The sequence below is a fragment of the Dendrobates tinctorius genome, unplaced genomic scaffold (genome assembly GCF_039654945.1).
Source record: "Dendrobates tinctorius isolate UK_male_01 unplaced genomic scaffold, ASM3965494v1 ptg000158l, whole genome shotgun sequence".
Lineage (NCBI taxonomy): Eukaryota > Metazoa > Chordata > Amphibia > Anura > Dendrobatidae > Dendrobates > Dendrobates tinctorius.
In genome coordinates, this window is record NW_027361825.1 from 13,965,001 (window position 1) to 13,976,164 (window position 11,164).

General features: G+C 42.4%; 1 protein-coding gene across 1 annotated transcript; it reads left to right on the forward strand.

The window, feature by feature from the left end:
* Nucleotides 1-2,012: 2,012 nt before the first annotated feature.
* Nucleotides 2,013-5,283, forward strand: LOC141052159 (uncharacterized). The gene is made up of 2 exons (XM_073549389.1): nt 2,013-3,869; nt 3,975-5,283. The coding sequence occupies exons 1-2, from the start codon at nt 3,739-3,741 to the stop codon at nt 5,281-5,283; spliced, it is 1,440 nt and encodes a 479-aa protein (XP_073405490.1). The 5' UTR covers nt 2,013-3,738.
* Nucleotides 5,284-11,164: the final 5,881 nt, after the last annotated feature.

An 11,164-nucleotide genomic window follows, 5' to 3' on the forward strand; every position in this document is an offset into this window, starting at 1 on the left:
GTATGGGCCTAGGATGGCTTGGTTGGGGACGTTGCTACAGGATAAGGGCCAGAATGGATGACATTATTACAGATGCCTGTATATCTGGCCTATACTGTATGCTTCTGAGGTCCAAGTTTTGCCCCAATGCCCACAGGACTCTAATTATATCAATGCTCATTACAGCCGACAAACAAAAGAGGATAATCCAAACCCTTACCAAAATGTGCACATAGGCTGCACCCAATGACTACAATGACAGCAATAAATATACCAGACCCTTTTCTGGATCAGAGCACAGTACCTGGTTTACTCGGTGAGGAGCAGGAATTTAAGCCACTGGTGATATTCAGGCTTGGGAACCTGGGAATTGGCTTCTTCCTTGGATGAGACTGGAGAAATATCAAATATGTCAACTAAAATCTTTAAACATGATTTTTTTCCATTTATTATTAGTCCTCTTTCCTTCTCGGATTTTTACCTCAAATGTATTCTAAATAATTAACAATATAAAATTGAAGGTTACCTGTTGGAAATCTTCATCATCACTACTGTCCTCACTATCAGAAAGACCAATAATTCGCTTAAAGCGCTTCTTTTTCATCATATTTGCTCAATAATCTCTCAGCTCTCAGAACACTCCTCTCTCCACAAACGCCTACAGACACCCTCAGCGGAACGTTGGATGGCGAGCTGTTCTATATCGCTCTGTCAATTGTGACATCATTGGAATAATGCATTTGTTTTTTTTTTTTTTTTTCAAAAAACCTTTATTTGAATATACTATAGAATGAATAAAAAGGAAACCAGACAAATCAACCATCCTTCTTATTCCGCCGCTTCTACCTAATTCCAAATGTTGAGAAAAAAACAAACATAAGTCTACATAAAAAAACCACTGGTAAACTGGCAGAATCATTATACCAAGTTTTAATGCTCTCTGCTACATTTTTTCTAAATTCTCCTCCAATCTGATTTATTACATTTTCTTTCTCATTCGGTACTATATTTGGTGAAAATAATGTAGCCAATGGATCAATTGGATCAATTTATGATTTTATTGAGGGAGACCTCACTTATGTTTTTATATATAGTATATTGTGCCATATTGCAGTTATAATATTTACTGTATACTTTTCTCAACTAAGCTTACTCTGAAAGGTGAAAGTATACATGTAAGCTGTGATATATAAATATAATCATTATATTCCATAATATTCTAGATTATATATACATTTATAAATATTTCATAGATTATTTTTTCAGTTCTAACTAATCATCAAGTGATCCATTCTTCTATAAGAAGCAATGTGAAAAGGAATTGAATTCTTCATTCTCTTCACCGCATGATGAATGTGATAATGTCAAAAAGCATCCACTAAATTAAATGTTTAACCAAATAAAACCATTTCTCCTCCAAAACCTTGTGTCTGGTAGTTTAACAAATTCATGTATATTTATATTATCCCATATTTATATTTACTGTTTACCAACTAATGAAAACCAGGCATTGCTTTTGAATTGTGGTTCCTGGGGGATGCTGCTGGTGGCACATTCCACTGGAAAGCTGTAGATGTTAGAAAGCATACCATATGCTTTCTGTATACTGCTCTAAACTTTTTAATATCTTTTGCACTTTTGAGACTAACTAAAGCCATAAACTAAATGTTTGGTAATAGAAACCTGCATTTTGCACAGCTTGTTTTGTGTATGATCATAAACCCAACCAGGATCCCCCTTTTTTGTGGCATAATGTGGTGAGACACTGATGCGACACCTGACCATGGCTGTCCTGCCTGTTAGGCTGGTTTCACATTAGCGCTTTTGTGCGCAGCGCATCGGGCGCACCAGTGCGCATGCGCACTGCGCACCTATATTTTACATGATGTGCGCATGGTCTTGCGCATATTTGCGCTTTCGTGCGCATGCGTTTTTTTGTCTTTTGCGCCAGGCGCGTCAGACGCAACATGTTGCATTTTTGGTTCCGCCCTGTCTCGTTAAAACAACGCATGCGCACGGAATGCGCACGGAATGCGCAAAAACACCACATTGGAGCCTATGGGAGCGCAATACTTGCGCATGGTCTTGCGTTTTTATGCGCATGCGTTTTTTACATAAACATGACTGAAATTTGGTCTAGACAGTAAAAAAAAAAAATTGAACCAAGGTGATAAAATGGTGTGGGCACTGGGATTCCACAATACTTTAAGGATTGCTCGCTAGTGGACACACAGCACAAGCTGCACCAATGTAAGTATGAAAAACCTAATGTCTGGCTGAAATTTCAATACATTTCTATGTACTTATGTCTCTTTTTTTTTTTATTGCAGCATGTCTTCATCTGGTGAAGAATATGTCCCCGGGACAGGGCAAGAGGCAGAAGAAGTGAGTACTATGCTTCCGTATGGATTTGAAAAAATAAACACATGTGATTAATTTTTTTGGTTTAATTTTCAGAGCTCATCCTCCATCACGCCACCACCACCGGAGGAACGGCAGGAGCAGCAAGGCCAAGTGCGGGCGGGTAGACGTGATGTAAGTACAGACGGACTGTTTTTTTTTTTTTTTTACTTATTTTCTAGTCTGGTTTTTTTTTTTTTTTTTTTTTGGTATTTTTTAGTTGTTTTTTTTTACATTTTCATGGTTGTTTTTTTCGATGTTTGTTGTTTTTTTTCCATTTATTTCCATTTAAAACAAATAATTTTTTCATGGATTGTTTATCAATATCTAGGGCTCAAAGTGTGTATGTGTGTGTGTGTGTGTTTGTGTGTGTGTGTGTGTATGTTTGTTTGTTTAGGTATATGGGCACGGGACTATGGGATGGAGGATATATATGATGGGTATATGGGCACGGGATAGAGGATATGTATGATGGTATATGGGCACGGGACTATGGGATGGCGAACATGTATCATGTGTATATGGGCACAGGCATATGAGATGGCGAATATGTATGATGGGTATATGGGCACAGGACTGTGGGATGGAGGATATGTATGATGGAATATGGGCACGGGACTATGGGATGGAGGATATATATGATGGGTATATGGGCATGGGATGGAGGATATGTATGATGGTATATGGGCACGGGACTATGGGATGGCGAATATGTATGATGGGTATATGGGCACAGGCATATGGGATGGCGAATATGTATGATGGGTATATGGGCACAGGACTATGGGATGGAGGATATGTATGATGGAATATGGGCACGGGACTATGGGATGGAGGATAATTTTAAATTTATATAACTAACCACAGTTAGTTACTATGCCCGGGCAGCGCCGGGCTCTTCAGCTAGTTATCGATATTTTTTTTTTTTAAAACCTTTCAAAGATTAATGTTTGTCTTTCTTTTCTAGGCTCCACAGCGGGAGGAGGACCTCGCCCTGGACAACGACGAGCTCATCCGTCTAGTCCAGGAGCGAGTCCCGTTGTGGGACACCCGTCACCAACTGCACTCGGACAACGTGGTGATCCGGCGGCTCTGGAACGAGGTGGCCGCATCGCTGATGGATGGCTGGGACAACGCCTCTCCCCGGGTCCGCAAGGATTTTCGTAAGTATTTAAATGCAGTGTGATGCAGCAGTGATCTTGGCCGGGATCACCCAACTGTGTGTGATGCTATTAACTCCATGGAGTTTCTATCATCACACACAGTTGGATGATCACAGCCTCCAGTGCATAGTCTTACTTTTTTTCTTTTTTTTTTTTTTCCATCACAGTGAACAAAGTCAGAACCCGTTGGCGCTCGATGAAGGACCGCTTCAACAGGGATATCCGTCAGGAGAATAAGGTTCGCAGTGGTGCTGCGGCAAGGACCGGCACGAAGTACCGATACCATCGTGCCTTGGCATTTTTAAGACCGGTCCTTGCCTCCCGAACGTAAGTATTTTCTAGTTGTATTGTGTTTTATTCTGTGCTTTTCTATTCCACAGGAGTTGGCGATTGTTAATTTATGGTAGTAATTTCTTTCTTTTCTTTTCACAGCACCTGGAGCAGCACCCTGCAACCTGGTCCCGAAGCGGTCCTTCATCAAGCTGCCCCGGACCCCTCCCAGCCATCCATCAGCGAGGAAGCACCTTGCAGGTCTGCACCACAGTCATCTGGAGACCAGGAAGCTGGTCGCTCAGGTGTTCCCCTGTCCCAGGTCTCTGCCACTGGTTTTGCGGGCACTTCCCGCCAGCAGCGGCAGAGGACCTTGGACAGGCCTCTCATGCCCGAGTTCGTTGAATTGAGCTCGGTCTTTCAGAGTAGCCTCAAGGCACTCTCCGATAGACTTGAGAGTGGTTTCCTCCTTTTGGACCAACGCTACAAGTCTATCGAGGGTCGCCTTGAGCGCCTGGAAGTCGACCTCGCCAGACCAGCGCATCATTTTTATACCCAAATAGCTCGGGACACGGCGGAACACCTTACCCCTGACCTCCAGTTGACTGTCATGCAGGCCTGCAACAATGCTTTTATGCAGGCTATGCAGCAGAGTAGGATTATGCAGCAGTCAGTGGTGGCATTTCCACCGGTGCCACCACTGACTCGTTTTACAGCATTACCTACTTCTGCTGCATATCACTGCACAGCCACCACACTTCCAAGCCTCGCCGGACACCAATATACCGCCCCAAGTCCGAGTGCAGCTGGACACTTACCCGCCAACACCATGCCAAGCGCTGCTCCTGCCTGGCCCACCACTGCTGCCGCCACCACCACTGGATGGCCCGTCGTCACCACCCCTGCCTTGAGCGCCGCAACCACCACCACCAGCGGGAGGTCCACCCCGGTATGGACCGCCACAGCCACCACGCCTGCATGGACCGCCACCACCACCACCACCACCACCACCTCGGAGCAGCATCAGCTGGGGGACCCGCATTCAATATTTACGGCCCCTGCCAGGACATCCACCACCTCCAGCATGCCACAGCTGGAACAAGATCCTGGCAGGCGGTCAACAAGTGCCAGGCGGTCCCCCAGCTCCAGCCAGTCCCCAGCCTCCAGGCGTTCCAGAGGCTCAAGGCAGTCCAGAGGCTCAAGGCGGTCCAGAGGCTCAAGGCGGTCCCCGGGGTCTAGCCAGTCCTCAGGCTCAAGCGAGGACAGCAGGAAGACGACGGGCCACCGTCCTAAAAAAACAAAGAGGAGGACTCTTACCCTCCCTCCTCCCTCACCTCCCACTTCACAACTTTCCTTGCCTCAGCTCCCTTCCCCCACTTCTTTGGTTCCTCCTTCCCCTAGAACCCCTTACTCCACCCAAAGCCGTTCCTCATCCCTCCACACCCCCCAGTTTCCAGCAACTAAAAAATAATTTAAATAAATGTTATATTTTTTTTTCAAAATAATGTTTGGTTATTGTGTCTTTCGCCGCCTGCACACACTGCGCCCTACACTATGGTTTGTTTTTCTTTACTTTCTACCGGATGGTCAGCCATCCAACTCTGAAAGGGATACTATATTTCTTTTTTTTTTATATATATATATATATATATATATATATATATATATATATATATATATATATATATATATAAATAAAACAAAAATGAAATATAGTATCCCTTTCAGAGTTGGATGGCTGACCATCCGGTAGAAAGTAAAGAAAGGGAAACCACCAAAAAAAAAAAAAAAAAAAAAAAATATATATATATATATATATATATATATATATAAAAATATATATATATATATATAAATATATATATATATATATAAATATATATATATATATATATAAATATATATATATAAATATATAAATATATAATATATATTTATATAAATATATATTTATATTTATATAGATATATATTTATATAAATATATTTATATATATATTTGTATATATATATATATTTGTATATATATATATATTTATATATATATATATATATATATATATATATATATATATATATATATATATATATATATATTTATATATATATATATATTTATATATATATATATATATATATATATTTATATATATATATATATATATATATATATATATATATTTATATATATATATATATATATATATATATTTATATATATATATATATTTATATATATTTATATATATATATATATATATAAATATATATATATATATATATATATATAAATATATATATATATATATATAAATATATATATATATATTTTTTTTTTTTTTTTTTATGGTGGTTTCCCTTTCTTCAATTTAACCTGGGCAGATGAGTAGTGGAGTTTATTAAGACACAGTACACTGGGTACAGGTATAAAAAACCATGTATTTTATTTTTAACAAACAACAAAACTATTAAACCATTTGATCCTGCCATGCTACACGACCAACATCGGATAAAAAGTAGTCCGCAAATTGGTCCCTCATTTGGGCAACTTCGACTGAGGACCGAAGAGGGTGCTGAGTAAAATCTGGCAAAGGGTTGGCAGCAGGCTCATCCATGTCAAAGTTCGGCCGCTCCTTTGCCATAACAAAATTGTGGAGAACCACGCATGCCTTCACGACCTCATCAACTGTTTCCATTTTGAGATTGATGGCGGTGCTGAGAATTCGCCATCTGGACACTAGAATGCCAAAGGCGCACTCTACAGTCCTGCGAGCCCTCGTAAGCCTGTAGTTGAAAATTTTCTTGCGGTGGTCCAAGTCACGGCTGGAGTACGGCTTCAGCAGGTTTGGGCACATCTGAAATGCCTCATCCCCAACCACTACAAATGGCAGTGGTGGAGTTTGGGTTTGGGGAAGAGGCCGTGCCAGTGGAAAATTGAAATGGTTGCCGTACAACCTCCAGCCCATATCAGAGTTCTTAAAAGTCTGTGAATCGTTGCCCCGTCCGAATGCCCCTATGTCCACCGCCACAAACCGGCAGTCTGCATCCGCAATGGCCATTAGGACTGTGGAAAAGTACTTCTTGTAGTTGTAGTACTCGGAGCCACTTCTTGCGGGTTTTGTGATGCGGATGTGCTTCCCGTCCACCGCTCCTAGGCAGTTCGGGAAATTGCAGACTGCCCAGAATTTCTCCGATATTTGAAGCCACTTTTCGGCAGTGGGCAATGGCAGAAACTCCGGACACAGAACATCCCACAGAGCCCTGCAGGTGTCGGCAACAATCCCAGATAAAGTTGAGATTCCCAGCCGGTACTGGAAATGCAGGGATGAAAGACTCTCTCCAGTTGCCAGGAACCTGCCAAACATAAAAAGAAAAAATAATTATATTTCTGTCTTGGGTATTACTAAAAACACTGAAAATAAAAAAGTACATGGCCTAACTATTTTGCATGTTTTTTTAATACAACATAGCAAAAAAACATTTTATAAAGGCTTGGGATTAGTAAAATGCCAGAAGAAAAACCATTATGCAAAAAAGCATTTTCACAAAAATAATGTTAAAAATCAATAGCCAAAAAAAACCTAATTTTTTGGACCAAAAAAAAATAAAAAAATAAAAAGCCAAAAAAATTATGCAAACATAACAACATACATACCGTAAGGTGACAAGGAGCCTTTCTTCGGGAGGAATGGCACGCCGAAGCTGAGTGTCCCTTCTCCGGATGTTTCCTTCAACCATACCCAGCAAGTCAAGGAAGCTTTCCTGGGACATCCGTGTATAGTCAGCAAATTTCTCCGGGTTTTCCTGTAGCTCGCTGTACAGCGTGTGATATGCTCCACGGCTTGGCCGGAGTTCGATGATTGGATGCCTCCAAAACCTACGCCGCTGCCGTCTCTGCTGTCTCTCCCTCTCCCTTTCTTGCTGGCAACAAAAGACATACGCCTGAGACAGCGCAATGTCAAGATCCAGCTTGAAGCGGAAATTATCCAGACGCAAGTCCATCTTGACACCGGAAACAGCAGCAAAATCTGATGAATTCAGCAGTACAGGGTCTATAAAACATTCCAATGAAACACGCCCACTGGTGACCCATTGGTGGTCAAAGATTTTGCTATTGTGAAATGTCACACCTAAAAACGCATGCGCATAAAAAACGCAACCGCATGCAAAAACGCATGTAAAACGCAAGTAACACTGCGTTATTTTGACGCATCAGCGTGCGCATGAAGAAAAAAAAACGCACATTTGTTTTGCGTTTTTCTTTGCGTTTTTTATGCGCACGATGCGCTGCGCAAAAAAACGCTAATGTGAAACTAGCCTTACAGCTGGGCAGCACATTTTGTTCCAGAATGCCTTCTTGAGGTCTCTTTACACCCTGCACACACTCATGATACTCTGTGCCAAATGCAGGTGGGGGCATTGCCCTAGAATCACTGCATTGAGAAACATGTGATGGTGTCTCCGCAGTGTTGGATGTTGATCTCCATGAGTTCATTCATCCTCATTTTTCACAGTCTTCTACTAGGCATTGCTCCTACTGGCCAGATTCCTACTCCACACTGATGAGGGGCAATACCCCGAAACAGCTGTCTGTGGATGGATACCATGTTTTGGCATAGGTGGTTTCCTTCATTGGAGACTGCCCTTCCCGTGGTTGTTCCCTCCCGGGGAAAGACCTGGATAGTCATTGCTTGCGTTGAGAAACATGTGATGGTGTCTCCATGGCTTGTGTTTTGCATATATTTACATATTTCCCATAAGGGTGGGGGCATTGCCCTAGAATCACTGCGTTGAGACACATGTGATGGTGTCTCCGCAGTGTTGGATGTTGATCTCCATGAGTTCATTCATCCTCATTTTTCACAGTCTTCTACTAGGCATTGCTCCTACTGGCCAGATTCCTACTCCACACTGATGAGGTGCGGAGTTTCCTGAATACCTTGAGTGCTGTCTCTTGGCCTTCCGGCATCGCCACTTTGGTGGCTTAAGCCGGTCGCTGCTTTTGGGAGATAGCCAGGAGGTTTCGGGGAGGAAATCCTTGGAGTTGTGGACGATGGGAGTCCAACTTCAATTCTCTGGGACCGGTGATAGCCGGGTCAAAAATGGATTCAGGATTGACATCGCTGAAGATAAGAAGTTGCATTTTTCCCTTGGATATTTGGTCAACATGGTGTTTTATGACATCCTGAAGATTCGGAAGTCCGATATAATATGCCTGCAGGAGTTTAGGAGAGAAGGCAGGTATGTACTGGTGCTATCTTGGCGGCTTGCCAGAATTTGTTTACTGCCCTGAAAAATGGAGTGGCAAATCCTTTGCTGGAAGGTCTTACCTTTACTGTGCTGTACTCTAAGGGAGATATCCCACTTGTAGTTTTCATGCACAACCCTTTTGTTTCCCTGGAGGACATTGCTTTATTTTTGAAAAGACATTGCATTTATGTTCAGTACTCCCACAGGGTCCTGAATGAAGAAGGGCTCTGGACCGGGAAGTACAAATTTTTTGTGAGATTTGGGATGGATCCCCAAGGCCCGGGAGGCATCCATTACCCCCCTCTTAATTTTTCAGTTGGGAAAAATACTGTTTTTTTGTTCTTTCCACATGTCCTGATGTATTGCAGGAGGTGTAAAAATTTCAGGCATACCCAGGATAGTTGCAAGGAGATGCCTACTTGCAGGAATTGCAATGCTTCTGGCCATATGGCAAAAGACTGCACAAATCCTGTTATGTGTAATGCTTGTGGTGAGGAGGGCCATAAGTATCGGGACTGTAAGGCCAGGATCAGTCCTAGGTCTTACGCTGAGGTCTCAGGTGGGGCAGCTGCACCCCCTGCTGCTGTTGTTGACATTCCACAGGTTTCAGACCCGGAACTTATTGAGGAACCTGAAATCATGGATGCACATGAGGAGGCCCTGCCCCAAACGGAGTCTCCCAGCCCAGAGGTGGCAGTTTTGGAAACTACTGATGTTGAATGTGAGCTCCCTCTTCAGTCTGATGTCTGTGGGGAGGGGGAGTTGGAGAGTACTCTTGGCAATACCCCCAGTGTATCTTGGTTTGCTACTGAGGAGGAGTTGGCCAGTTGTGGAGATCAAGGTGACTTCACTCTTGCGAGGTCCTCTGAGGATGAGGAGCCTGGAACTTCCTGTAAGAAGCCCAGAACGGATTGGGCAGACCCCGGTGAAATTGGTTTAAATCCGGTGAGTGAACGTAGTTACCCTCAGAATGTCTTCTCTCCTGACACCAATGCTTTTTTAGGCATTCCCGCAGACGTAAACAGATTCAAGGAGATGCAGTTCCATATGGAAGACGAAAACGGCTGAAGAGGAAGTGGCGTGTTTGTCGTCATGTAAATAACACAGTCATGTTATGGCTCCCCAAGCTGGTTGGGGCATTGCGTCCCTGAATGTCAGGCAAATTAGATCCAAATTCAGGAGGGCAATCGTTCTAGATTATATTAAATAGATGAATGCTCACATCTTTTGTCTTCAGGAATGTGGGATTGTGGACGCTCCAAGCGATAAGGACTGGCCTTACGGACAGCATGTATGGTCTGGCTCATGTGTTAATAGGAATGATGGTGTAGGGATATTAATGGGTAACAGGGAGATTAGTTTAGATAGCTACACGGTGGTAGAGGTGTGTATTTGTATAATTGCACATGTTAGCTATAAGGGGTGGCGGGCTAGAATTATTAATGTGTACTGTCCATCAGGACACGACAGGAAAAAGGAGCGTCTGGCTCTTTTGGAAAAATTAAGTTTGTTTCTTCCGGGCAAAATGCCTACAGTTTTAGTTGGAGACTTTAATTGCACCACAGAAGGGAATTGTGACATAACTGGTAAAAAGTTATCCAATCTTATTTCTGATTTTTCCCTTCTAGATGCTGCTGCTCTGAAATTTGGCATCCCACCACCGCCAACGTACCGTGCTGATAGGGGTGGTATTGCATCCAGGATAGATAAAATGTTGTTTTCCAAAAATATGTTGTGTATGAATTTTGAACAAAATGCTGTACCTTTTTCTGATCATGAGTGTTTGAGAGGTGTGTTTAGTGCGATTGATGACCGTGTGTATGGGGGTGGGGTTTGGAAGCTGAATGTAAGATTGTTAGAAGATGAGGATGTGATGAATGAATTAAAAATAAAGTATAAAGAGTGGAGAGTATGTACGAGGGATTTTGCGTGTGTACTGGAATGGTGGGACTGGGTTAAGGTGTGTTGCAAAAAATTCTTCAAAAAGTGGGGCTATAAAAAAGCTGCTATTTATCGGGGTAGATTTAATGATTTAAACAGGCGCTTAGACTGGTTAAGGAAGTGTGGAGAAAGTGGGATGGATGTGTCTGATCTGCTGGCTGA

Coding starts and splice junctions, on each gene's coding strand:
- LOC141052159 (XM_073549389.1), top strand. CDS start 3,739: ATGAAGGACCGCTTCAACAGGGATATCCGTCAGGAGAATAAGGTTCGC. Junction 3,870..3,974: donor CCGGTCCTTGCCTCCCGAAC/GTAAGTATTTTC, acceptor TTCTTTTCACAG/CACCTGGAGCAGCACCCTGC.